A 26,964-nucleotide genomic window follows, 5' to 3' on the forward strand; every position below is an offset into this window, starting at 1 on the left:
TCAATCAATTTCATTGCATATTAACCTTTTTCGGTCCACAATTAAAATGATCAGGTAGATGACAGACGCTTGGTGGCATATATTACTACTATTACTATTATATTATTATCAAGTTCATGTATGTAATTATTACATGACATATATTATATTACTTACGTCAGCCAGGACCGCTTGGGCGTGTTTCACTTTCAAGACCCCCACAGACTCATGGGGGTTCCAACCACATCCCCTCAGCCACTCCAGATCAGACTTGTACACAGCCTGGGTAAAGACAACAGGGTGTTTGTATTGGCATAGGGGTCAACGTGCCGCTAAATACTGATTGCCTTTCCCAGATACGACTGAACAGAGGGTTAAAATCAACAAAGATGTATGAGATAAGGATGTCTCTGACATTATCATGACCATATAATTACAATATGATAGAGGGACAAAAAGAGGAACTCACATCGCTCTGCAGATCATAGGTTTTCCTGGCCTGGACGACATCAGTGGAGTCTGGCAGACAGGTCCAGTTGTGCAGGCGAGTTCTGTAGTTGAAGTCGTTGACCTGGACCTGGCATTTCTTGGCCAATTCAATGGTCAGCATGTCCACTGGGAGGTGGAACTTGGTCTTGGACATGTTGAAGTCCTTCTTGTACAGGGCATCACTGGCAATTTTGGCTGAGTTCAGAGCCAACATGATCAGAGGGTCATCATTGACGCTGAGGGCTCCAATGTGGTGGCCAACCTGCTTGCGGTAGCCCTCGTGGTATTTGTACTGAGTGAAAAAAGGGGGGATCAGAGAGTTAATTCCATTGACTCCATTGAATCAAGTGACCTAAATGAAATGGACGCAGACTTCAGTTATTTTCTCTTACGTCGCTGATGATGTCTCTAGACTTTCTGGCCTTCAGCACAGCGATGGCGTCCTCCTTGATGTGGTATCCCTTAGCCTTGTCGGCATCCCAATCCTTAGTGTACAGTTTCTGTGAAATGGAAAGATCATTGAGTCAGTGAGTCAAATAATAATATCTGGGAATACTGTTATACGCGTATGAACCAAAAATCTCAACAGGTTTCTTTATATGTGTATCTGAATCAATGTCTTTATATTATTGCTGACTGAATATGTTCATTGCACTCTGAAAATACTATAAATAAAACAAAAGACACAGTATGTGCCTTGGCAGTGTGCAAAGTGTTCAGTGAACCAGACATACGTTGCTGATGGCGATAGCATTAGCCTTGGACAGCACTATAGAAGGTAGGTCATTGTTCAGGTGGATATTGGTCTTCTCAGTATCCCAAACTTCTCTATATTTCCTCTGTGAAAAGCAACAAACACATACAAAGAGTTAATGATAAATCCAACCATTGTTATCGCAGACTAGCTCTATATTTCACAAAATCACGATCTCCGCTGTTACTAGAAATGCATTTTTACAAAGAGACCAAGAGAACAGTTTAGGTCTGGCTACTCAAGAAGGGCACTTCAATAGGAAAAAACAAAGTACTCACACCACTGAGGGTCTCAGCATTCTGCTTCGACAGGACAATCTCTGGAGAGTCAATGACACTGGTGAACTTGATAGAGCTGGGGGGCTGGCGGTACAGCCTTTCGTTGAGGATGGTTTGGGCATTTTTAGCCTTAATGACATCCACAGAACCCTGGGGCAACCAGCCGCACCCTCTGAGCCACTCCAGATCAGCCCTGTACACAGCCTGGAAGGAAGGAACCATGGTTCAGGTAATCATTACTCCTGATGGGATAGTAGTGTAATAGTTGGTTGAACTTCAATGGTCAATAGGTTAGGATCCAGCAATAGACAATACGGATTGGACTATAATTCTCTGTGTACTTACGTCACTATGCAGATCGTAGACCTTCCTGGCTTGGACAACATCAGTGCTGTCTGGCATACAGGTCCAGTTGTGCAGTTTAGTTCTGTAGGAGAATTCTTGGATCTGGGACTGGCCTTTCTTGGCCAAGTCGAAAGACATCATGTCAAGTGGGAGATGGAACTTGGTCTTGGTGAGGTGGAAGTCCTTCTTGTAGAGAATATCACTGGAAATCCTGGCGGCATTGGCAGCCATCACAAGCAGAGGGTCATCCTCAATGCATAGGGCTCCAACATGGTGGCCACACTGATTGCGGAAGCCGGCCTTGTACTTGTACTGAAAAAAGAGAGGACTAGCTAAGTATTGAGTTGTTTTTTTATGATTGCTGCCTATGGTCATTCAGAGGAGATGGATATACAAACTTACATCACTGATGATCTCTCTGCCCTTCTTGGCATGTTGGACAGCAATGGCATCCTTATCCAGGTGATATCCCTGTCCGATCATCTCGTCAAATCCTTCACGGTAGAGTTTCTGAAATAACACCAAATATTTAAGAGGTTGCGAGACCTATAGCTCATATAGATATAGAAATAGATAAAACTAGATCAACTTGAGGGAACGAAAACAGCTTGAGGCAAAGTAAGGAGGACCTACGTTGCTCAGGATGATCGCGTTGGCCTTGGCCAGCACAAGCTCTGGAAGCTCATTGCCGACGTGGATGTTGACCTTATCAGCCTCCCACTGTTCAACATACTGGCGCTGAAATATGAGAAAAGGATGGCAATGTTATAAGAAAATAATGTGTTTCACTATTCCTCTGTTTTCAATATTAGTCTCTGCATCCTGTGAATCTGAATGTATGTATACCTGAGTTCAATCTCCCTCCACACTAGAAAAAAATAAGTAATTTTACCTTGTCCATTATCTGGGCATTGGCCGCAGCCAAGGCATAAGGCATGCCGTCGGTTTTGGCGGTAAACTTGAAGTTGCTTGGGTGCTGGCGATATTTCCTCTCGCTCAGGATCTCGCTGGCCTTCTTGGCTTTCTCAACGTCGATCGAGCCAATAGGGACCCAGCCAGTGCCTCTGAGCCACTCCAAATCAGCCCTGTACACAGCCTGTTTTATATGAGAGCAACAGAGAGAGAACAATTGGTCAGGAAATAAACGTCAGCGGTATAATATTTGTCTGAAATGATAGGTGTAGCCCACACGACACCTCATAATCTTAATGAGTGATCATAATCTACTTACGTCACTATGCAGAGCATAGACCTTCCTGGCCTGGACGACATCACTAGAGTCTGGCAGACAGGTCCAGTTGTGCAGGCGAGTTCTGTAGTTGAAGTCGTTGACCTGAATCTGGCATTTCTTGGCCAGTTCAATGGTCAGCATGTCCACTGGGAGGTGGAACTTGGTCTTGGATTTGTTGAAGTCCTTCTTGTACAGGGCATCACTGGCAATTCTGGCTGAGTTAAGAGCCAGCACGAGAAGAGGGTCATCCTCGACGCAGCGGGCTCCAATGTGATGGCCAACCTGCTTGCGGTAGCCTGTCTTGTACTTGTACTATACCGAACCAAAAAGGTAGAAAGTATGTAATGGGGATTTCAGTAAATAAAAAGTGTACACAGTATTGATATAGTCAGTTCCTTTGTGATAACAAAATAAGTACTGACATCTTGTACTTGTACTATATAGAGGCAAAAAAGTATATACTTGTACTTTAAGTCAACATCACATAAATTATGATAATCTGTTTGCATCAACCGCTTGATTTTTTTTTTAATAATATGAAAAAAGGAGGAACATATCCTGTACTCACATCACTGATGATTTCTCTACTATGCTTGGCAGCTTTGATGGCGATACAATCGTTTTTCAGGTCATAGCCCTTCTTGTACATCCCCTCCAGTTCGGATTTGTATGTTTTCTGAAGAAGTATATAGAGACACAGCTTAGAAACAAAGCCAACACATTACTAATAATTACTAGAACAGTACTAGAGATATTATTAATTACTAGAGCTTCAGATAAAGTCTTTGGCCACACATCAGCTGTTGAAAGTGTAATATAGTAATATATGTAGCAAAGGAAGCAAAGAGGACCTACGTTGCTTATGTTGATCGCGTTGGCCTTGGCCAGCACAAGTTCTGGAAGCTCATTACCGACATGGATTTTGACCTTATCAGCATCCCATTGTGCAACATAGTTGCCCTGAAAAACAAGAGAAAACATTATTATGTTATAAGAAAATAATAAGGTAATATTACATGCCATTTTAATATCGCATTTGTCAGACCCAAAGACGCTTGAAAAAAGCTACCAGAAATGCAAGATTGACCATCCAAACCACTGATCTGAGTGAGAGACATAGTTCAAAAAGTATTTATGTATTGAACATTTCACCAACCTTGTTCATGATCTCAGCATTAGCCTTGGCCAGCACCATAGGCATGGAGTGCATGTCGTTGGTATATTTAAGAGTATCTGGTTTCTGCTTGTAGAGGCGGTCGCTCAGGATCTCTGCAGCTTTCTTGGCTTTCAACACGTCCAGAGAGCCAATGGGGACCCAGCCAGTACCTCTAATGAACTCCATGTCGGCACGGTAGACAGCCTGAAGGGTGGAAAGCATCAATCAATCAAACAAACAATCACACTTACTAAAGACATACAAATTGTAAGTGGTTAATGGAAAAGAAACAAGAATTTGATCCAGTATATGGAGAAGAAGCTTACGTCACTATGCAGATCGTAGACCCTCCTGGCATGGACGACATCACTGGAGTCTGGCAGACAGGTCCAGTTGTGCAGTTTGGTTCTGTAGTTGAAGTCATTGACCTGGATCTGGTTCTTCTTGCACAACTCAAAGGCCATCATGTCCAATGGGAGGTGGAACTTGGTCTTGGACTGGTGGAAGTCCTTCTTGTACAGGGCATCACTGGCAATCTTGGCTGAGTTAATAGCCAGTATGAGCAGAGGGTCATCCTCGACGCAGCGGGCTCCAATGTGGTGGCCAACCTGCTTGCTGTATCCAGCCTTGTACTTGTACTGAAAGAGATCAGAAGATAATTTTTCGAGTTTGTGTACCAACTTCAGTCAGACAAGGGTGCACTTATTGAACGTCCTTTCCTTATAAATTTGTCAGTGTTTCAAAGAAGACATTCCAAGTGTATTTATGCCTGAGTAATTCACTTTCATTAATTGATTCAGGAATTCAATTCAGAAATTGTTATTAGTATAATGCTTCCTTAGCACTTTAATAATTAGGAAAATGTCTTAAAAGGTTTGCTTACATCAATGATAATGTAGCTTAAGGCTTTGGAAATGGTCAAATTATGAAAAGAATTCATGTGAAAAAAGGGGGACAAAAATAGAGTACTCACATCGCTGATAATCTCTCTACCGTGCTTGGCAGCCTTGACAGAGATAGCATCGACAGGAAGGTAATAGCCCTTCTTGATGGTATCATCAAATCCTTGTCTGTACAGTTTCTATAAAAAGGAGAAAGAACAAGCGTTTAAAAAACGAGTCACAAAACATTGAAGAGGTTGAGAGATATATAGATAGATAAGACAGATATACAGTACATATATAGATATAGCTAAAACTAGATCAATTTGAGTGAACGAAAACAGATTGAGGTAAAGTAAGGAAGACCTACGTTGCTCAGGGTGATCGCGTTGGCCTTGGCCAGCACAAGCTCTGGAAGCTCATTGCCGACGTGGATTTTGATCTTATCAGCATCCCATTGCTCAACATACTGGCGCTGAAATACGATATAAAAATTGCTATGTTATGAAAAATAATAATAATAAATAAAACAATTATATATATATATGTATATGTTTTTTTAAGCAACTCAGTCTGGCTTTAAAATTACTCTTGAAAGTTGTAATAGTAGAATGCACAAGGTGCAATTTCTAAATTGGGTAGTGCATCATCAGTTCCTCTTGTCATGTCAGTCATTGCAGACCTTAGAGAGCTATTTATAACTTGGCAGAAATGTCCAGGTCAACTAGCCCATTTTTTATTTAGGTTTTTAAGCCCATAGATTTTGTTGTCATTTTTTGGTCACACAAATATCACATGAATGCACATTAGACATGGGCTTTAAAACTGCTTAATGTTCTCTGCACCCCAAATGTAATGACAAAATGTGTAGAATTGCAGGAAATAAGCTTTAAACCTGCAATATTCTCTCGACCAACAAGAAGGGTGTGAACAGTTTATGTCATGAACAGTGCTTGTGCCCATAGAAATAGATGTGGTGTGTGCGCGCACGCTCAGGGGGACAGCGGGACACACTCAAACCGGTGCGCCTGGCACCTACTACCATACCGCATTCAAAGGCACCTTCATCTTTTGTCTTGTCATTTCACATTCTGAATGGCACAAATACACAATCCTTGTCTCAATTGTCTCGAAGCTTAAAAATCCTTCTTTAACCTGTCTACTCCCCTTCATCTACACTGATTGAAGTGGATTTATCAAGTGACATCAATCAGGGTTCATAGCTTTCCCTTGGATTCACCTGGTCAGTCTATGTTATGAAAGAGCTGAACACTCCGTGTATGTATTAGATACTGCATCTACAGTGCGAGCAAGGAGACCTACAAACCTGACTCAGTTACACCAGCTCTGTCAGGAGGAATGGGACACAATTCACCCAACTTATTCTGGGAAACTTGTGGAAGGCTACCCGAAACATTTGACCCAAGTTAAACAATTTAAAGGCAATGCTACCAAATACTAATTGAGTGTATGTAAACGTCTGACCCACTGGGAATGTGATGAAAGATATAAAAGCTGACATAAATCATTCTCTCAACTATTATTCTGACATTTCACATTCTTAAAATAAAGTGGTGATCCTAAATGACCAAAGACAGGGAATTTTTACTAGGATTAAATGTCAGGAATTGTGAAAAACTGAGTTTAAATGTATTTGGCTAAGGTGTATGTAAACTTCTGACTTCAACTGTATTAGATAGGGTCTTGGACTTGGTGTTGGGGTGGACCTTGTCCTCCCATGCCTTAGTGTAGAAATGCTGCAAAATATCATATGAGAATGGCACCTCCATAAAACCTCGAAATGAATTTTGGTGTTGAATTCTGGTGTAACAGGAAACTGTGTAGTTAGCTGGAAGAAGTTAGTTGAAGTTTACCTTGTTCATGATCTGGGCATTACTTTTGGCCAGAACGATATCCATGCTGTCGAGGGGGCTTTTGAAGGCCAGAGTGCTGGGGTGCTGGCGGTATTTCCTCTCACTCAAGATCTCGGCGGCCTTCTTGGCTTTTTCCACATCAAGTGAGCCAATGGGGACCCATCCCATTCCCCTGAGCCACTTCATGTCAGCCCTGTACACCGCCTAAGAGGGATATCATACTCCCATTTCATGTTGCCATCTCAAACCTTTTATTACTGGGTTTAACCAGTCCTGGGTGCTTCATTACCAATGTGAGTAAACATTTTACAGGAAAGAGCGGAATTAACTTTTTAAACTTACCTCACTATTAATGTCATAGACATGTCTGGCCTGGACGACATCACTGGAGTCTGGCAGACAGGTCCAGTTGTGCAGGCGAGTTCTGTAGTTGAAGTCATTGACCTGGATCTGGTTCTTCTTGCACAACTCAAAGGCCATCATGTCCAATGGGAGGTGGAACTTGGTCTTGGACTGGTGGAAGTCCTTCTTGTACAGAGCATCACTGGCAATCTTGGCTGAGTTAAGAGCCAGCACGAGGAGAGGGTCATCCTCGACGCAGCGGGCTCCAATGTGATGGCCAACCTGCTTGCGGTAGCCTGTTTTGTACTTGTACTATACCGAACCAAAAAGGTAGAAAAAATGTAATGGGGATTTCAGTAAATTAAAGGTGTACACAGTATTGATATAGTCAGTTCCTTTGTGATAACGTGATAACAAAATAAGTACTTACATCACTGATAATTTCCCTGCCGTGCTTGGCTGCGATGATAGCAATGGCATCATTGCGCAAATCATAACCCTTCTTCTTATCCTCTTCCATTGCTTTTCTGTATTGGTTCTGTATGAAGAAGAAAATAAAACATCCACATATATGGATATCTCCACATTAAGTATTATTTTTTAATGTATACATTCATCAGGAGGGTTACCTTCGTGCCATCATTTACTTACCCAACTGTAGTTGGACTTGTTTGCATTGGCCAAAACCACGTCCATCGCATCTGGCATCATGTGGTTCTTGGTCTTGTCCTTCTCCCAGGCCTCAGTGTACGCTTGCTGCAATAACGAGTTTCAAGTTCAAACTAACAACATTAAGTGCCCCTTCATATCATTGTCTCAAATATAATGCAAAGTAGGGGAGATCAGATTACATTAAAGCAGGTTTAAATGATGGAATCATTATTTGAATATAATCTACCAGGGAAGATATACGAAGGCAAAGGATTGGTAAAGATATACCAGTTAGTCAAATACCTTGTTGGCATTATCATTATTTTGTTTAGCCAAAACCATTCCCATGTCTTGAACTGAACTGGTGAACTTGAAGTTGCTTGGGTGCTGACGATACAGCTTCTCACTCAGGACCTCTGTGGCTTTCTTTGCCTTCTCAACATCAAGTGAGCCGATGGGAACCCATCCGATACCTTGCAGGCTCTTGAGATCAGCCTTGTACACAGCCTAGACACAACAATACCACAAAGGTCAAAATGGCCAGAATAAAAACAATTACACTGGAAAAACATGATCTAGTTAATTCATACTTACATCACTCGCTATGTCATAGACATGTCTGGCATGGACGACATCACTGGAGTCTGGCAGACAGGTCCAGTTGTGCAGGCGAGTTACATATTTGGCATGGTTGACCTGAATCTGGTTCTTTTTGGCCAACTCAAAGGCAATCATGTCCAATGGGAGGTGGAACTTGGTCTTGGACTGGTGGAAGTCCTTCTTGTACAGAGCATCACTGGCAATCTTGGCTGAGTTGATAGCCAGCATGAGCAGAGGGTCATCCTCGACGCAGCGGGCTCCAATGTGGTGGCCAACCTGCTTACGGTAGCCAGTCTTGTACTTGTGCTACAGAAAGCAAATATGAAATGGCAGTGTTGAGGATTCTCTTAATTTTCCAGAAGTACATTTTATATATTGTGTCATGAAATAGTTAAGAAATATAATCGGTTACGATGGCTAGATGTTCAATGAACTTACATCACTGATAATTTCCCTGCCGTGCTTGGCTGCGATGATAGCAATGGCATCATTGCGCAAATCATAGCCCTTCTTCTTATCCTCTTCCATTGCTTTTCTGTATTGGTTCTGTATGAAGAAGAAAATAAAACATCCATAGATATGGGTATTTCAAATTTTTATTTTATTTCATCTTTATTTAGCCAGGTAGGCAAGTTGAGAACAAGTTCTCATTTACAACTGCGACCTGGCCAAGAATAAAGCAAAGCATTTCGACACATACAACAACACAGAGTTACACATGGAATAAACAAAACATACAGTCAGTAATACAGTTGAAGAAAATCTATATACAGTGTGTGCAAATGAGGTAAGAAAAGGGAGGTAAGGCAATAAATAGGCCATGGTGGCAAAGTAATTACAATATACCAATTAGACACTAGAGTGATTGATGTGCAGAAGATGAATGTGCAAGTATAGATACAGGGGTGCAAAGGAGCAAGATAAATAAATAAATACAGTATGGGGATGAGGTAGTTGGATGGGCTATTTATAGATGGGCTATGTACAGGTGCAGTGATCTGTGAGCTGCTCAGACAGCTGGCGCTTAAAGCTAGTGATGGAGGTAAGAATCTCCAGTTTCAGTGATCTTTGCAATTCATTCCAGTCATTGGCAGCAGAGAACTGGAAGGAAAGACGTCCAAAGTAGGAATTGGCTTTGGGGGTGACTAGAGAGATATATCTGCTGGAGCGCGTGCTATGGGTGGGTGCTGCTATGGTGACCAGTGAGCTGAGATAAGGCGGGGCCTTACCTATCAGAGACTTGTAGATGACCTGAAGCCAGTGTGTTTGGCGATGAGTATGAAGCGAGGGTCAGCCAACGAGAGCGTACAGGTCGCAGTGGTGGATGGTATATGGGGCTTTAGTGACAAAACGGATGGCACTGTGATAGACTGCATCCAATTTGTTGAGTAGAGTGTTGGGGGCTATTTTGTAAATGACATCGCCGAAGTCGAGGATCGGTAGGTTGGTCAGTTTTACGAGGGTATGTTTGGCAGCATGAGTGAAGGATGCTTTGTTGCGAAATAGGAAGCTGATTCTAGATTTAATTTTGGATTGGAGATGCTTAATGTGTGTCTGGAAGGAGAGTTTACAGTCTAACCAGACACCTAGGTATTTGTAGTTGTCCACATATTCTAAGTCATAACCGTCCAGAGTAGTGATGTTGGGCGGGCAAGCAGATGTGGGCAGCAATCGGTTGAAGAGCATGCCTTTAGTTTTACTTGCATTTAAGAGCAGTTGGAGGCCACGGAAGGAGAGTTGTATGGCATTGAAGCTCGTCTGGAGGTTAGTTAACACAGTGTCCAAAGAAGGGCCAGAAGTATACAAAATGGTGTCGTCTGCGTAGAGGTGGATCAGAGAATCACCAGCAGCAAGAGCGACATCGTTGATGTATACAGAGAAGAGAGTTGGCCCAAGAACTGAACCCTGTGGCACCCCCATAGAGACTGCCAGAGGTCCTGACAACAGGTCCTCCGATTTGACACACTGAACTCCGTCAGAGAAGTAGTTGGTGAACCAGGCGAGGCAGTCATTTGAGAAACCAAGGTTGTTTAGTCTGCCGATAAGAATGTGGTGATCGACAGAGTCGAAAGCCTTGGCCAGGTCGATGAATACGGCTGCACAGTAATGTCTCTTATTGATGGCAGTTATGATATCGTTTAGTACCTTGAGCGTGGCTGAGGTGCACCCATGACCAGCTCTGAAACCAGATTGCATAGCAGAGAAGGTACGGTGGGATTCGAAATGGTCGGTAATCTGTTTCTTAACTTGGCTTTCGAAGACCTTAGAGATGCAGGGTAGGATAGATATAGGTCTGTAGCAGTTTAGGTCTAGTGTCTCCCACTTTGAAGAGGGGGATGACCGCGGCAGCTTTCCAATCTTTGGGAATCTCAGACGATACAAAAGAGGAGGTTGAACAGGCTAGTAATAGGGGTTGCAACAATTTCGGCAGATCATTTTAGAAAGAGAGGGTCCAGATTGTCTAGCCCGGCTGATTTGTAGGTGTCCAGATTTTGCAGCTCTTTCAGAACATCAGCTATCTGGATTTGGGTGAAGGAGAAATGGTGGGGGCTTTGGTGGGTTGCTGTGGAGGGTGCCGGGCAGTAGACCGGGATAGGGGTAGCCAGGTGGAAAGCATGGCCAGCCGTAGAGAAATGCTTATTGAAATTCTCAATTATAGTGGATTTATCGATAGTGACAGTATTTCCAAGCCTCAGTGCAGTGGGCAGCTGGGAGGAGGTGCTCTTATTCTCCATGGACTTTACACTGTCCCAGAAATGTTTAGAGTTTGTAATACAGGATGCTAATTTCTGTTTGAAAAAGCTAGCCTTAGCTTTCCTAACTGCCTGTGTATATTGGTTCCTAACTTGCCTGAAAAGTTGCATATCACGGGGGCTATTTGATGCTAATGCAGAACGCCACAGGATGTTTTTGTGCTGGTCAAGGGAAGACAGGTCTGGAGTGAACCAAGGGCTATATCTATTCCTGGTTCTACATTTTTTGAATGGAGCATGCTTATTTAAGATGGTGAGGAAGGCACTTTTAAAGAATAACCAGGCATCCTCTACTGACGGGATGAGGTCAATGTCATTCCAGGATACACCGGCCATGTCGATTAGAAAGGCCTGTTCGCTGAAGTGTTTTAGGGAGTGTTTGACAGTGATGAGGGGTGGTCGTTTGACCGCAGACCCATTACGGATGCAGGCAATAAGGCAGTGATCGCTGAGATCTTAGTCGAAAACAGCAGAGGTGTATTTGGAGGGTGAGTTAGTTAGGATGATATCTATGAGGGTGCCCGTGTTTACGGATTTGGGGTTGTACCTGGTAGGTTCATTGATCATTTGTGTGAGATTGAGGGCATCAAGCAATGATAGCAATGGCAGTCAAGTCACAATTTATTTAAAATGCATTTAGCAAAGTTACAACATACTTTACTGAAGAAAAAAACAAGTATTATTAATATTATTATTTTTGAACGTATACATTCATCAGGAGGGTTACCTTCGTGCCATCATTTACTTACCCAACTGTAGTTGGACTTGTTTGCATTGGCCAAAACCACGTCCATCGCATCTGGCATAATGTGGTTCTTGGTCTTGTCCTTCTCCCAGGCCTCAGTGTACGCTTGCTGCAATAACGAGTTTCAAGTTCAAACAAACAATATTAAGTCCCTCTTCATATCATTGTCTCAAATATAATGCAAAGTAGGGGAGATCAGATTACATTAAAGCAGGTTTAAATGATGGAATCATTATTTGAATATAATCTACCAGGGAAAACATACGAAGGCAAAGGATTGGTAAAGATATACCAGTTAGTCAAATACCTTGTTGGCATTATCATTATTTTGTTTAGCCAAAACCATTCCCATGTCTTGAACTGAACTGGTGAACTTGAAGTTGCTTGGGTGCTGACGATACAGCTTCTCACTCAGGACCTCAGCGGCTTTCTTTGCCTTCTCAACATCAAGTGAGCCGATGGGAACCCATCCGATACCTTGCAGGCTCTTGAGATCAGCCTTGTACACAGCCTAGACACAACAATACCACAAAGGTCAAAATGGCCAGAATAAAAACAATTACACTGGAAAAACATGATCTAGTTAATTCATACTTACATCACTCGCTATGTCATAGACATGTCTGGCATGGACGACATCACTGGAGTCTGGCAGACAGGTCCAGTTGTGCAGGCGAGTTACATATTTGGCATGGTTGACCTGAATCTGGTTCTTTTTGGCCAACTCAAAGGACATCATGTCCAATGGGAGGTGGAACTTGGTCTTGGACTGGTGGAAGTCCTTCTTGTACAGAGCATCACTGGCAATCTTGGCTGAGTTGATAGCCAGCATGAGCAGAGGGTCATCCTCGACGCAGCGGGCTCCAATGTGGTGGCCAACCTGCTTACGGTAGCCAGTCTTGTACTTGTGCTACAGAAAGCAAATATGAAATGGCAGTGTTGAGGATTCTCTTAATTTTCCAGAAGTACATTTTATATATTGTGTCATGAAATAGTTAAGAAATATAATCGGTTACGATGGCTAGATGTTCAATGAACTTACATCACTGATAATTTCCCTGCCGTGCTTGGCTGCGATGATAGCAATGGCATCATTGCGCAAATCATAGCCCTTCTTCTTATCCTCTTCCATTGCTTTTCTGTATTGGTTCTGTATGAAGAAGAAAATAAAACATCCACATATATGGATATCTCCACATTAAGTATTATTTTTTAATGTATACATTCATCAGGAGGGTTACCTTCGTGCCATCATTTACTTACCCAACTGTAGTTGGACTTGTTTGCATTGGCCAAAACCACGTCCATCGCATCTGGCATCATGTGGTTCTTGGTCTTGTCCTTCTCCCAGGCCTCAGTGTACGCTTGCTGCAATAACGAGTTTCAAGATCAAACTAACAACATTAAGTGCCTCTTCATATCATTGTCTCAAATATAATGCAAAGTAGGGGAGATCAGATTACATTAAAGCAGGTTTAAATGATGGAATCATTATTTGAATATAATCTACCAGGGAAGACATACGAAGGCAAAGGATTGGTAAAGATATACCAGTTAGTCAAATACCTTGTTGGCATTATCATTATTTTGTTTAGCCAAAACCATTCCCATGTCTTGAACTGAACTGGTGAACTTGAAGTTGCTTGGGTGCTGACGATACAGCTTCTCACTCAGGACCTCAGCGGCTTTCTTTGCCTTCTCAACATCAAGTGAGCCGATGGGAACCCATCCGATACCTTGCAGGCTCTTGAGATCAGCCTTGTACACAGCCTAGACACAACAATACCACAAAGGTCAAAATGGCCAGAATAAAAACAATTACACTGGAAAAACATGATCTAGTTAATTCATACTTACATCACTCGCTATGTCATAGACATGTCTGGCATGGACGACATCACTGGAGTCTGGCAGACAGGTCCAGTTGTGCAGGCGAGTTACATATTTGGCATGGTTGACCTGAATCTGGTTCTTTTTGGCCAACTCAAAGGCCATCATGTCCAATGGGAGATGGAACCTTGTCTTGGACTTGTGGAAGTCTTTCTTGTACAGAGCATCACTGGCAATCTTGGCTGAGTTCAGAGCCAGCACGAGCAGAGGGTCATCCTCGATGCAGCGGGCTCCAATGTGGTGGCCAATCTGCTTACGGTAGCCAGCCCTGTATTTGAACTTAATAAATGATAATGAGAGAGTTAGGTTTCATTCAAAAACTGAAGTTCACACACCATTTATTCAATAAACAGTGTTTAACTTACATCGCTAGCAATGGATGTGCCCTGTTTAGCTGCCTGGATTGCAATAGCATCGTTGCGCAGGTCATAACCCTTCTTCTTGTCCTGTTCATTGGCAAGCTTATACAGTGTCTGTACAGGAGAATAAAAACATGTTTTGAATGACTGAATTATGACAATGCAGCCTAAATGAACAATATAATGAGGTGTGGAAGGAATAACCTACATTACTGCAGTTGATCTTGTTGGCTCTGGCCAAAACCACCTCCATTGAGTCTGGCATCATGTGGACAGCGGTCTTATCCTTATTCCAGGTGTCAATGTACGTTTGCTATAAGACAGTTATATTTGTTAGTGTTTTGATGTATCACCATGTATATGTGGTGTATATAATATACTGTATACATATACAGTATGCATAGACATAGATGCAAAGAATGACCTTGTTCATGATTGCATTGTTAGCACTGGCCAGGACGAGGTCCATGGAGTGCATGTCTTTGGTAAACTTGAAGCCGCTGGGGTGTTGGCGGTAAAGTTTCTCACTGCCAATCAGGCCAGCTGTTTTGGCTTTCTCTACATCCAGAGAACCAATGGGAATCCATCCTGTGCCTTTGATGTAAGTCTCATAGTCACTTTTGTACAAATTCTGCAGAAATAAGTAAATACTGTCAGGTTCTAAATAACAGAGTAAAAAATTGACGGACAACATAAAACATTCTCACAGATTTGGATGTGGTTTAACAGCTCAGAATAGGGGAATGGATAAATTATTGTCAGGGAAAAAATACATTGTATACAAAAACATGTTGTTGTTGTTTTTTTGTTTGTTGTTATGTATTTATGAGTAAAATAATACTCACATCACTGGCGATCGTCTGCATCTGCTTAGCCAACTCCACGTTCATGGCATCAGCAAGCACAGTGTAATGGTGTTGGATCTTCCTGTAGCCAGCATTCGTCTGCACTGTGGAGGCGTGTTTGGCATGCGCAACACTCATCATGTCTACCGGGGAGTGGTACTTCAGCTTGGACTTGTGGTAGTCCTTCTTGTAGTTCTTGTCACTCTGCAACCTGGCCACCTCCATGTAGTGCACCAGCAAGGGGTCATCCTGAAGATTACGGCAGCCCACTTGTTTTCCCCTATTCTTCTGGTGATTCAGCTTGTACTTGTACTGTGTAAATAAACAAGTATTATTCCCAGAACGAACGTTAATATTTCGAAGAAGAAAAATATATTGGACACAAGGTCCAATGGAAATTCTACTTCTGCTTTATCCCAACCAATCTGATAGACTCACATACTCATACAGAAGTTGGAGAGGTTGGAGCACATTGTAAAATGGTTTTAAAGGCTTTTAATTGTTGGTCTGAGTCACTCACGTCGCTGGCGATTTTGGTGCCCTGCTTGGCAGCCTGGATGGTGATGGCATCAACCTTCAGGTCGTAACCCTTATTATACATTGCCTCCAGACCTGCTTTGTAGGTTTTCTGGAATGGAGGAGAAACTATTTATGAAAATACGACCAAAAATAACATTTGTTAAATACTTCCAAGACATATTTGAAGTTACATTGCAAAAGCACGATGGAAACAAAGAGGAATATTTTGATGATAGATAGTAACACACGTGTGAAAAAGGTAGCCTTACCTGACTCATGTTGATAGCATTAGCCTTGGCCAGGACAATCTCAGGGGCATCTGGCATCACATGGACTGTGAGCTTGTCCTTGTGCCATTGTTTGGTGTATTCTTGCTGCAATCAAAATGATTCACCAATCAATTAACCTAGACTCTCATTATGAGACACAACATTAGAAACAAACTGTGATAACAGCTTTATTTTTCACAAACGTACACGTCCGGTCTGAGCATACCTTGTTCATGATCTTGTTGTTGTCAGTGGCCAGGACCATGTCCATGGAGTCCATCAGCTTCTTGAACTGGAATTTGGAAGGGTGTGTACGGTACTTATGTTCACTCTGGATGTCCGCGCCAACCTTTGCAAGCTCCACCGGCAGTGAGCCAATAGGAATCCATCCCGTTCCTCTCACATAGTTGTTCCAGTCAGACTTGTACTCGTACTACAGAAAGACAGAGTTGAGAAACGGGTGATTAGCAAAACAATAATATGAGTGGCAACAATGTATAATTGATCACCAATGTTTACTATGTTTAGTTGGCACTATGTTACTATGTAACTGCTGAACTCACATCACTGCAACTGGCATTCACGGTGCGAGCCAACGCAAGGTTCATGGAGTCAGGGAGAAGAGTGTAATGGTGTTGGACCTTCCTGTAGCCAGCATAGGTTTGCACTGCGGAGGCTTGCTTAGCATGTGCAACACTCATCATGTCAACTGGGGAGCAGTACTTCAGCTTGGACTTGTGGTAGTCCTTCTTGTAGTTCCTCTCACTCTGCATCTTGGCCACCTGCATGTAGTGCACCAGCAAGGGGTCATCCTGAAGATTACGGCAGCCCACTTGTTTGCCTCTTCCCTTCTCGTACGCCAGCTTGTACTTGTACTGTAAAAATATACAGGTGTTTAGTCAATTACAGAAGCAGCATCTGATCACATTCATCCTCTACACAGTTGATAGCTGATTAAAGTGAAAGGAAACAGGATCTATGCAGCAAGCAAACAGAAATGAAATGATTTTACACTTACGTCACTGGCAATGGTTGTGCCTTTCTTGGCAGCCAGAACGGCAATGGCATCAGGTTTGAGATCGTAGCCCTTTTTATACATGTCCTCCAGACCGGATTTGTAGAGTTTCTGAAAAGGTACATAGACACAGCTTAGAAACAGAGGCAAAAAAGGACTATTAAATGCATGGTTCTTACTTTTAAATTACAGTTTGAATGTCTCTGACTTTTAGACATTGGAAAGTAGTTTTGATTCTATAGATTATCATTAAAACTACAGTAACTAGTTAGAAAGGGGCAACGAGTATGCCGTCGTATACAGTATTAGTTAGTAGTGACATTGGAGATGTGACGTGATGATCATACCTGACTCATGTTGATAGCATTAGCCTTGGCCAGGACAATCTCAGGGGCATCTGGCATCACATGGACGGTGAGCTTGTCCTGGTGCCATTGTTTGGTGTATTCTTGCTGCAATGTAATTGAAACAAACACAGATAAATAATAACATTAGGACAAACGAGAAAACATCACATTTTAAGCATCTGTTTTTAATTTCCAATATGGTGTTACAGTTTATAGTTTACCTTGTTCATGATCTTGTTGTTGTCAGTGGCCAGGACCATGTCCATGGAGTCCATCAGCTTCTTGAACTGGAATTTGGAAGGGTGTGTACGGTACTTATGTTCACTCTGGATGTCCGCGCCAACCTTTGCAAGCTCCACCGGCAGTGAGCCAACAGGAATCCATCCCGTCCCTCTCACATAGTTGTTCCAGTCAGACTTGTACTCGTACTGGAGAATGAAACAAAGGCAAATAAATTAAGTATTTGATACCCGAAAGCTTTTTAACAGAAAACGTACACCCCTAGTACTAGGCTGAAGTCGCATAAACAGTACTCACATCACTGCAACTGGCATTCACGGTGCGAGCCAGCTCAAGGTTCATGGAGTCAGGGAGAAGAGTGTAATGGTGTCGGACCTTCCTGTAGCCAATATAGGTTTGTGCTGCAGAGGCTTGCTTAGCATGTGCAACACTCATCATGTCAACTGGGGAGCAGTACTTCAGCTTGGACTTGTGGTAGTCCTTCTTGTAGTTCCTCTCACTCTGCATCTTGGCCACCTGCATGTAGTGCACCAGCAAGGGGTCATCCTGAAGATTACGGCAGCCCACTTGTTTGCCTCTTCCCTTCACATGGTCTTTCTTGTACTGGATCTGAAAGGAACAAGTAAAAAATGATCAGATAATCTGACACTATTCAACGTAGGAACATTGTTGTTGACTACATCCTGTACAGCTTTTTATGTTGTCCTGGTGATTTATTGCATACTTACATCACTGGCAATATGTCTGCCGTGCTTAGCATGGATGACAGAGATAGCATCTGGCCTCATGTCGTAGCCTTTGGCGATATCTTCCACCCACTTGTGCTTGTAGTGAGACTAGGAGAAATCAAAGAAACCACAGACAAACATCGCCTATCTATAGGCAATACTTGCACAACTTTAAAATGTCAGAGAAATTGAGTCTATGTGTGTTTGTGGGTGTGTACTGACCTCGCTCAGGGTCTGGGCGTTGTACTTGGCCTGGAGGAACTGAGGGCTGTCTGCAGGCAGGTTGTACGTGTGCTTGAACTTCTCGCCAGACGCTCTGTATGAAGCCTGCACAGAGAGAAAGAACAAGGTAATCACATTCAACATCCATAGTAGGGAATGAAATACATGCAATAAATACATGAAAACCATTCATTTCCTCATATCTTGTATGTAAACTCAATAAATGTATGACTTCTGAAAGACTAGCCTTGGTGGGCTAAAATAGATCCTAAAAAACAATAAACGATAATCAAAGTTAGTTTAAGTTCTTACATCGTCAAGTAACTTGGTGTTGGTCATGGCAAGGGCCATGTTCATCTGGTCAGTCAGACTGGTGAACTTCAGGGTGCTGGGGTGCACACGGTAGCCGTGCTCATCTAGGGCTGTCTTGGCTGTCTTAGCCAACTCCACCTCCATAGAGCCAATAGGAATCCAGCCAGAACCCCTGTACACGTTGTTGTAGTCAAACTTATAGGTGTTCTGTAGAGACACACAGCGAAACAGGAAAGGTATCACAACAGGTATTAGGACAGGTATCAGGAAAGGTATAAGGACAGTTATGAGGACAGGTATCAGGACAGGACAGCTATCAGGATGGTATCAGTAAAGGTATTAAAACAGGTTTTTAGAACAGGTATCAGGACAGGTACAAAGACAGGTATCAAGACAGGTATCAGGACAGGTATCAGGACATGTATGAAGACAGGTATCAGGACAGGTATACGGACAGGTATCAGGACAGGTATAAGGGCAGGTATCAGGACAGGTATCAGGGCAGGTATCAGGACAGGAACGGTATCAGGGCAGGTACAGGACAGGTTTCAGGACAGGTATCAGAACATGACAGGTATCAGGACCCATATCAGGACAGGGCAGGTATCAGGACAGGTATCAGGACCCATATCAGGACAGGGCAGGTATCAGGACAGGTATCAGGGAACGTATCAGGACAGTTATCAGGGCAGGTATCAGGACAGGAATCTGGACAGGTATCAGGACAGGAATCAGGACAGGACAGGTATCAGGACAGGACTGGTATCAGGACAGATATCAGGGCAGGTATCAGGACAGGTATCAGAACAGGTCAGGTATCAGAACAGGTCAGGTATCGGGACAGGACAGGTATCAGGGAAGGTATCAGGACAATTATTAGGGCAAATATGCAGACAGGACAGGTATCACAACATGTATCAGAACAGGACAGGTATCACAACATGTATCAGAACAGGACAGGTATCAGGACAGGTATAAAGACAGGACAGGTGTCAGTAAAGGTATCAAAACAGGTATCAGGACAGGACAGGTATCAGGACAGGTATCGGGACAGGACAGGTATCAGGACAGGTATCAGGACCGGTATCAGGACAGGTATCATGACATGACTGGTATTAGGCCAGATATCAGGACAGTTATCAGGGAAGGTATCAGGACAGGTATCAGAACAGGTCAGGTTTCAGGATAGGACAGGTACCTCTCACTCAAAATACACTATTGTTTACAAAAATCATTACTACTATTGTCAGCAATGGATGTGGTTAGTGCTGATGCCCACCGGATCGATAGTTGTTACTGCTTATGCACACAGGTCGATAGTACACTTACACAGCCAAGCCTGGTTTCGTACCATCATTATGGTATTGAATGGCAAGGATATTGAAATGAACTCACGTTGCTCTGGATCTCCATCATGGTGCGAGCCAGCTGAACAGGCATAGCCTCAGGGAGAAGAGTGTAGTTGTGGAGCCTCTTCCTGTAGCCAGCATAGGTTTGTGCTGCGGAGGCTTGCTTAGCATGTGCAACACTCATCATGTCAACTGGGGAGCAGTACTTCAGCTTGGACTTGTGGTAGTCCTTCTTGTAGTTCCTCTCACTCTGCATCTTGGCCACCTGCATGTAGTGCACCAGCAAGGGGTCATCCTGAAGATTACGGCAGCCCACTTGTTTGCCTCTTCCCTTCTCGTACGCCAGCTTGTACTTGTACTGTACAGGAAATACAATGATGAATGTAAATACCATGAATAGCATGTCATGATTATGGTCAACTATGGTTAATCAATAAACCAAAATACAGATTTTGAATTTCTTCCAATTCATACGTACATTGCTGGCAATATTAGTGCAGGCCCTGGCAGCCATGATGGGGATGGCATCTGCCTTCATCTGGTGTCCTTTGAGAATGTCTTGACGGTGAGCATATGTGTAATAGTTCTGTGATGAGGAGAACGAGAAATAAACACATTACTTACAGACACATTTCAATGAATGCATCATGGTCAATGAATATGTGTATATTAACTGTGTTTAAAAGCATTCAATTAATATATATATATATATATATATATATATATATATATATATATATATATATATATATATACTGCTCAAAAAAATAAAGGGAACACTTAAACAACACATCCTAGATCTGAATGAAAGAAATAATCTTATTAAATACTTTTTTCTTTACATAGTTGAATGTGCTGACAACAAAATCACACAAAAATAATCAATGGAAATCCAATTTATTAACCCATGGAGGTCTGGATTTGGAGTCACACTCAAAATTAAAGTGGAAAACCACACTACAGGCTGATCCGACTTTGATGTAATGTCCTTAAAACAAGTCAAATGAGGCTCAGTAGTGTGTGTGGCCTCCACATGCCTGTATGACCTCCCTACAACGCCTGGGCATGCTCCTGATGAGGTGGCGGATGGTCTCCTGAGGGATCTCCTCCCAGACCTGGACTAAAGCATCCGCCAACTCCTGGACAGTCTGTGGTGCAACGTGGCGTTGGTGAATGGAGCGAGACATGATGTCCCAGATGTGCTCAATTGGATTCAGGTCTGGGGAACAGGCGGGCCAGTCCATAGCATCAATGCCTTCCTCTTGCAGGAACTGCTGACACACTCCAGCCACATGAGGTCTAGCATTGTCTTGCATTAGGAGGAACCCACGGCAAACCGCACCAGCATATGGTCTCACAAGGGGTCTGAGGATCTCATCTCGGTACCTAATGGCAGTCAGGCTACTTCTGGCGAGCACATGGAGGGCTGTGCGGCCCCCCAAAGAAATGCCCCCCCACACCATGACTGATCCACCGCCAAACCGGTCATGCTGGAGGATGTTGCAGGCAGCAGAACGTTCTCCACGGCGTCTCCAGACTCTGTCACGTCTGTCACGTGCTCAGTGTGAACCTGCTTTCATCTGTGAAGAGCACAGGGCGCCAGTGGCGAATTTGCCAATCTTGGTGTTCTCTGGCAAATGCCAAACGTCCTGCACAGTGTTGGGCTGTAAGCACAACCCCCACCTGTGGATGTCGGGCCCTCATACCACCCTCATGGAGTCTGTTTCTGACCGTTTGAGCAGACACATGCACATTTGTGGCCTGCTGGAGGTCATTTTGCAGGGCTCTGGCAGTGCTTCTCCTGCTCCTCCTTGCACAAAGGCGGTGGTAGCGATCCTGCTGCTGGGTTGTTGCCCTCCTACGGCCTCCTCCACGTCTCCTGATGTACTGGCCTGTCTCCTGGTAGCGCCTCCATGCTCTGGACACTACACTGACAGACACAGCAAACCTTCTTGCCACAGCTCGCATTGATGTGCCATCCTGGATGAGCTGCACTACCTGAGCCACTTGTGTGGGTTGTAGACTCCGTTTCATGCTACCACTAGAGTGAAAGCACCGCCAGCATTCAAAAGTGACCAAAACATCAGCCAGGAAGCATAGGAACTGAGAAGTGGTCTGTGGTCCCCACCTGCAGAACCACTCCTTTATTGGGGGTGTCTTGCTAAATGCCTATAATTTCCACCTGTAGTCTCTTCCATTTGCACAACAGCATGTGAAATTTATTGTCAATCAGTGTTGCTTCCTAAGTGGACAGTTTGATTTCACAGAAGTGTGATTGACTTGGAGTTACATTGTGTTGTTTAAGTGTTCCCTTTATTTTTTTGAGCAGTGTATATATATATATATATATATGTATGTATATATGTGTGTGTGTGTGTGTGTAAAATAGGACTGTAATCAGTCAACATATAACCAACTATACAGTATAAATAAAGGCACATTTCAATGACTGCATGGATATATATGTGTATTGATTGTGTATGATAGCCAAGGTATATAATAGTATGGACTGTGATCAACATGTAACCAACCTTGCTGATGTTGACAGCATTGTATTTGGCTTGCATAAACTCTGGTGCATCTGCAGGGAGATTGTAGGTGTGCAGGAACTTCTCTCCACTGGCTTTATAGTCATGCTGCAAAAAGACACATCATAACAACAATAGATTTAAATCAACACTTCTGTTCAGTTTAATTAAATTCCATCCAACAAAATGCATTTAATACAAAGTGTATTTCAACCAAATGTATTCAATAGAAACATTCAATTCAATGGACAACCATGGATTAGATTTTTGGCCTTCCTAGTAAGTAAATACTACTCACAACATTCATAATCTTTTGGTTCTGCTTGCACAGCTCCATATTCATGCCGTCCATCTTGCTGGTGAATTTAAAGTTTTCAGGGTGCTGCCTGTACTTGTGCTCATCCAGAGCGGCGCCGGCCTGCTTGGCTAGCTCCACTGGAATGGATCCGATAGGGATCCAGCCAGTTCCCTTCACATAGTTTTCCCAATCCGCTTTGTAGTTCACCTGCATCCGGCAAGGAGAGGAGACAATGTGAGAAATGCTGCAAAAAGCCACTACAATAAAAATCTAAGATTCAGCATTACAACTTACAAGTTAAAGCTAGAGTTTCTTAAGGCCGGAGGCGAGTACTTTTCCAACCAGGCTAGTAGAAAATGTGCCAAACTAGCCCACCAGGCCAGTGAAACGTTTTATTTTTTTATTTAACTAGGCAAGTCAGTTAAGAACAAATTCGTATTTACAATGACAGCCTACCCCGGCCAAACCCTAACCTGGATGACGCTGGGCCAATTGTGCACCGCCCTATGGGACTCCCAATCACAGCCAGTTGTGATACAGCCTGGAATCGATCCAGTGATGCCTCTAGCACTGAGATGCAATGCCTTAGACCGCTGCACCACTCGGGAGCCCTTAAAACGTTATCTTTTCAAATACTGCATGGCACAGATTTTGGACACTTCACTAGTAAATGTCACCTGGGTAGAAATTGCCCTTCTGGCCAGTCAGAAAATAATGTTGTTCTATCCCTGGGTAGGAGTCAGAGTACTCACATCACTGGCGTTGGTGTTCATGGTGCGAGCCAGCTCAAGGTTCATGGAGTCAGGGAGAAGACTGTAATGGTGTTGGACCTTCCTGTAGCCAGTATAGGTTTGCACTGCAGAGGCTTGCTTAGCATGTGCAACACTCATCATGTCAACTGGGGAGCAGTACTTCAGCTTGGACTTGTGGTAGTCCTTCTTGTAGTTCCTCTCACTCTGCATCTTGGCCACCTGCATGTAGTGCACCAGCAAGGGGTCATCCTGAAGATTACGGCAGCCCACTTGTTTGCCTCTTCCCTTCACATGGTCTTTCTTGTACTGGATCTGAAAGGAACAAGTAAAAAATGATCAGATAATCTGACACTATTCAACGTAGGAACATTGTTGTTGACTACATCCTGTACAGCTTTTTATGTTGTCCTGGTGATTTATTGCATACTTACATCACTGGCAATATGTCTGCCGTGCTTAGCATGGATGACAGAGATAGCATCTGGCCTCATGTCGTAGCCTTTTGCAATGGTTTCCTCCCAGCTTTGCTTGTAGTAATTCTGAAATAAAGCAATACGGTAAATAAATACACTATTTCCATGAGACAGTAATACAACACAGTATAGGCATACAGTGCACACCCAAGAAGGCACAGTTGTGTGTGGAGGAAAGATGTCTACACAGTGCAGAGTCGTGTGCTCTTTATATAACGGGCAGGCAGTGATAATATGATAAAACATTTGATAATTCATTCAATTAAATATGAATATGAGGCATAACTTATCAGTCTTGGTTAACAGTACCTTGCTGATGTTGTAGGCGTTGCATTTGGCCTGAAGGAACTGGGGGTCATTATGGGGCAGAGAGTACTTCTGGTGGATCTCCTCAAGACCCTTCTTGTAGTGAAGCTGCAGGGGAAGAAAAATATAAATTGCATTGAGTGCACAAACACATATTTATAGATATGAAACAGGTGTTCCATCCAAACAAATGAATTACTGATTGTTTCATCTTTATTTATATTTAAAAAAAATCGTATTTGTACTAAGTTGAATATGTAACCGCTATGAAGTAAACAGTTTTCTCGACAGGGAAACCGTGATGTCTAAATGATCTGAATAACACGATTCTATCATCCAATAATGTTAATATAATAATACTCACATCACTCCTCATTAGCTGGTTGACCTGGGCCTGCATCATAACTGGATGGTCAGCGATGGAAGTGAACGGGATGGTGTCTGGGTGCTGACGGTACTTTCTCTGAAGTGGAGGAAAAAAGGGAAGAAATAGGTCAAAGCAGATGAAACCAATCTTGTTGTGTTTTTATATTGTCAAGGCAAGAAAAGACCGTACATAACAAAACATATTTTACAACTTATAGTGTTTTTATTGTGAGAGTTATGGTATGGTTTCCTGAGTATTAACTACATTATGGCAAATAAAGTTAAACCTTGAACTAGATCATGTTGTAGTAGCTACCTCATTGAGTATCTCTCCGGCTTTCTTGGCCTTCTCCACTTCCATAGAGCCGAAGGTGACCCAACCAGATCCCTTGGTGAAGTTGTTGTAGTCTGAATGGTATTCATTCTGTAGTGAGGGAAAATAACCAAGTGGGAGTATTACTTTAATTATACTTCTACCGTTTTTGAAATGCTCCAATATTATTAAAACCTTTTCCCCAGACCTTTAATAGAATGAAAGCAAACCAAATCAATCGATCAATCAATTCGATCAATCAACCAGATTAATGAATCAATTAATGAATCGATCTATCTATCAATCTATCAATCAATCTATCAATCTGGGTGATGGTGTTCTTACGTCACTCTGGATGATGTTGGCATTCTTGGCCAGGTCCAGGGACATGGCGTCGTAGGGCAGGAAGTAGCGGTTGTGGATGGTTCTGTAGCCGGACATGCTGGCGATGCCCTGGGACTTCTTGGCCAGGGTGTTAGACATCATGTCCAGTGTGGTGATGTACTTGGTCTTTGTCTTCTCGTAGTCCTTCTTGTACTCACGCTGTGGAGAGAGTTTGAGAGAATTAGAAGGTGAGGCACCACATACTCTCTATGATTTTTTTATTTCTTTTTATTTCACCTTTATTTAACCAGGTAAGCTAGTTGAGAACAAGTTCTCATTTACAACTGCAACCTGGCCAAGAGAAAGCAAAGCAGTGCAACACAAACAACAACACAGAATTACATGGAATAAACAAGCGTACAGTCAATAACACAATAGGGAAAAAAAGAAAGTCTATATACAGTGTGTGCAAATGGCATGAGGAGGTATGGCAATAAATAGGCCATAGTAGCAAAGTAATTACAATTTAGCAGATTAACACTGGAGTGATAGATGAGCAGATGATGGTGTGTAAGTAGTGATACTGGTGTGCAAAAGAGCAGGAAAGTAAATAAACACAATATGTGGATGAGGTAGGTAGATTGGGTGGGCTATTTACAGATGGGCTGTGTACAGCTGCAGCGATCGGTTAGCTGCTCAGATAGCTGATGTTTAAAGTTAGTGAGGGAAATGTAAGTCTGCAAAGTGTTTATTTAATATAAAGTTGAGACGAGTCACAGTAAGCCCTTATACCCCTGTCACACTGACAGCCACTATCCTCATATTTCTGTTTCATACCAAACCTAAGTGGAATTTACTTTACTTTATTCGATTTATTTGTCAAAGACATTGCACATCAACCAACATTTCAAATGTGCCAGATTAAGCTAGCCGACAAATTTTTGGTCTAATCTTTATTCCCTGGGCAGGAAAATGACTTACATCACTCTGTATTTTGGCCACGTGCATGGAGTGTAGCATCTTGGGGTCGTCACGGATGCTGAGGGCTCCCACCATCTTTCCCTTGTTCTTCTCAAAATCCTTCTTGTATTTGACCTGAGGGCAAAGAGCAAAAGTTAGGTCAAGGCCTATACTACAAAGTACACCAAAGGAAACTGTCAGCATTATCAATATGAATACTAATATTACATGCATGTGTAGATGTTTATTTCAGTGCATGCATACTCACGTCACTGGCTATATTTGTGTGGGCACGAGCTGCAAGGATCGAGATGGCATCACCCTTAAAATCGAACTGCTTGGCTTTTGCTTTCTCCCAATCATACTTGTAACAATTCTGCACAGAGTTACAAATACATTGAAGATATCAGTATCATGCAAGTAAAAATCAGGAGGGTTTATCCAATGAGGTCAACAATAACCAACTACAAT

General features: G+C 42.8%; 1 protein-coding gene across 16 annotated transcripts in view; it reads right to left on the minus strand.

Annotated features, from left to right (window-relative positions):
- The window catches only part of neb (nebulin), a 79,647-nt gene that overhangs the window by 39,375 nt on the left and 13,308 nt on the right, over positions 1-26,964 (minus strand). For all 16 annotated transcript variants that reach the window (XM_045707827.2, XM_082969008.1, XM_082969002.1 and 13 more), the window contains 57 exons: positions 26,762-26,869; positions 26,515-26,628; positions 25,555-25,752; positions 25,213-25,320; positions 24,895-24,993; positions 24,534-24,638; positions 24,183-24,290; positions 23,752-24,063; positions 23,000-23,206; positions 22,705-22,809; positions 20,652-20,759; positions 20,220-20,531; positions 18,825-19,031; positions 18,513-18,617; positions 18,291-18,398; positions 17,860-18,171; positions 17,544-17,750; positions 17,323-17,427; positions 16,979-17,086; positions 16,524-16,835; positions 16,187-16,393; positions 15,961-16,065; positions 15,693-15,800; positions 15,173-15,484; positions 14,752-14,958; positions 14,536-14,640; positions 14,334-14,441; positions 13,936-14,247; positions 13,645-13,848; positions 13,342-13,446; positions 13,121-13,228; positions 12,677-12,988; positions 12,386-12,589; positions 12,083-12,187; positions 9,019-9,126; positions 8,575-8,886; positions 8,284-8,487; positions 7,981-8,085; positions 7,760-7,867; positions 7,330-7,641; positions 6,988-7,191; positions 5,484-5,588; positions 5,206-5,313; positions 4,559-4,870; positions 4,233-4,436; positions 3,932-4,036; positions 3,645-3,752; positions 3,077-3,388; positions 2,738-2,941; positions 2,479-2,583; positions 2,248-2,355; positions 1,846-2,157; positions 1,501-1,704; positions 1,203-1,307; positions 861-968; positions 449-760; positions 157-261 (listed from right to left, as the gene is read on the minus strand). In XM_045707827.2, the coding sequence (XP_045563783.2) occupies positions 157-261; positions 449-760; positions 861-968; positions 1,203-1,307; positions 1,501-1,704; positions 1,846-2,157; positions 2,248-2,355; positions 2,479-2,583; positions 2,738-2,941; positions 3,077-3,388; positions 3,645-3,752; positions 3,932-4,036; positions 4,233-4,436; positions 4,559-4,870; positions 5,206-5,313; positions 5,484-5,588; positions 6,988-7,191; positions 7,330-7,641; positions 7,760-7,867; positions 7,981-8,085; positions 8,284-8,487; positions 8,575-8,886; positions 9,019-9,126; positions 12,083-12,187; positions 12,386-12,589; positions 12,677-12,988; positions 13,121-13,228; positions 13,342-13,446; positions 13,645-13,848; positions 13,936-14,247; positions 14,334-14,441; positions 14,536-14,640; positions 14,752-14,958; positions 15,173-15,484; positions 15,693-15,800; positions 15,961-16,065; positions 16,187-16,393; positions 16,524-16,835; positions 16,979-17,086; positions 17,323-17,427; positions 17,544-17,750; positions 17,860-18,171; positions 18,291-18,398; positions 18,513-18,617; positions 18,825-19,031; positions 20,220-20,531; positions 20,652-20,759; positions 22,705-22,809; positions 23,000-23,206; positions 23,752-24,063; positions 24,183-24,290; positions 24,534-24,638; positions 24,895-24,993; positions 25,213-25,320; positions 25,555-25,752; positions 26,515-26,628; positions 26,762-26,869 (10,020 nt within the window). The remainder of the gene's footprint in view (positions 1-156; positions 262-448; positions 761-860; positions 969-1,202; positions 1,308-1,500; positions 1,705-1,845; positions 2,158-2,247; positions 2,356-2,478; positions 2,584-2,737; positions 2,942-3,076; positions 3,389-3,644; positions 3,753-3,931; positions 4,037-4,232; positions 4,437-4,558; positions 4,871-5,205; positions 5,314-5,483; positions 5,589-6,987; positions 7,192-7,329; positions 7,642-7,759; positions 7,868-7,980; positions 8,086-8,283; positions 8,488-8,574; positions 8,887-9,018; positions 9,127-12,082; positions 12,188-12,385; positions 12,590-12,676; positions 12,989-13,120; positions 13,229-13,341; positions 13,447-13,644; positions 13,849-13,935; positions 14,248-14,333; positions 14,442-14,535; positions 14,641-14,751; positions 14,959-15,172; positions 15,485-15,692; positions 15,801-15,960; positions 16,066-16,186; positions 16,394-16,523; positions 16,836-16,978; positions 17,087-17,322; positions 17,428-17,543; positions 17,751-17,859; positions 18,172-18,290; positions 18,399-18,512; positions 18,618-18,824; positions 19,032-20,219; positions 20,532-20,651; positions 20,760-22,704; positions 22,810-22,999; positions 23,207-23,751; positions 24,064-24,182; positions 24,291-24,533; positions 24,639-24,894; positions 24,994-25,212; positions 25,321-25,554; positions 25,753-26,514; positions 26,629-26,761; positions 26,870-26,964) is intronic.

Source organism: Salmo salar, chromosome 25 (assembly GCF_965601325.2).
Source record: "Salmo salar chromosome 25, fSalSal1, whole genome shotgun sequence".
Classification (NCBI taxonomy): domain Eukaryota; kingdom Metazoa; phylum Chordata; class Actinopteri; order Salmoniformes; family Salmonidae; genus Salmo; species Salmo salar.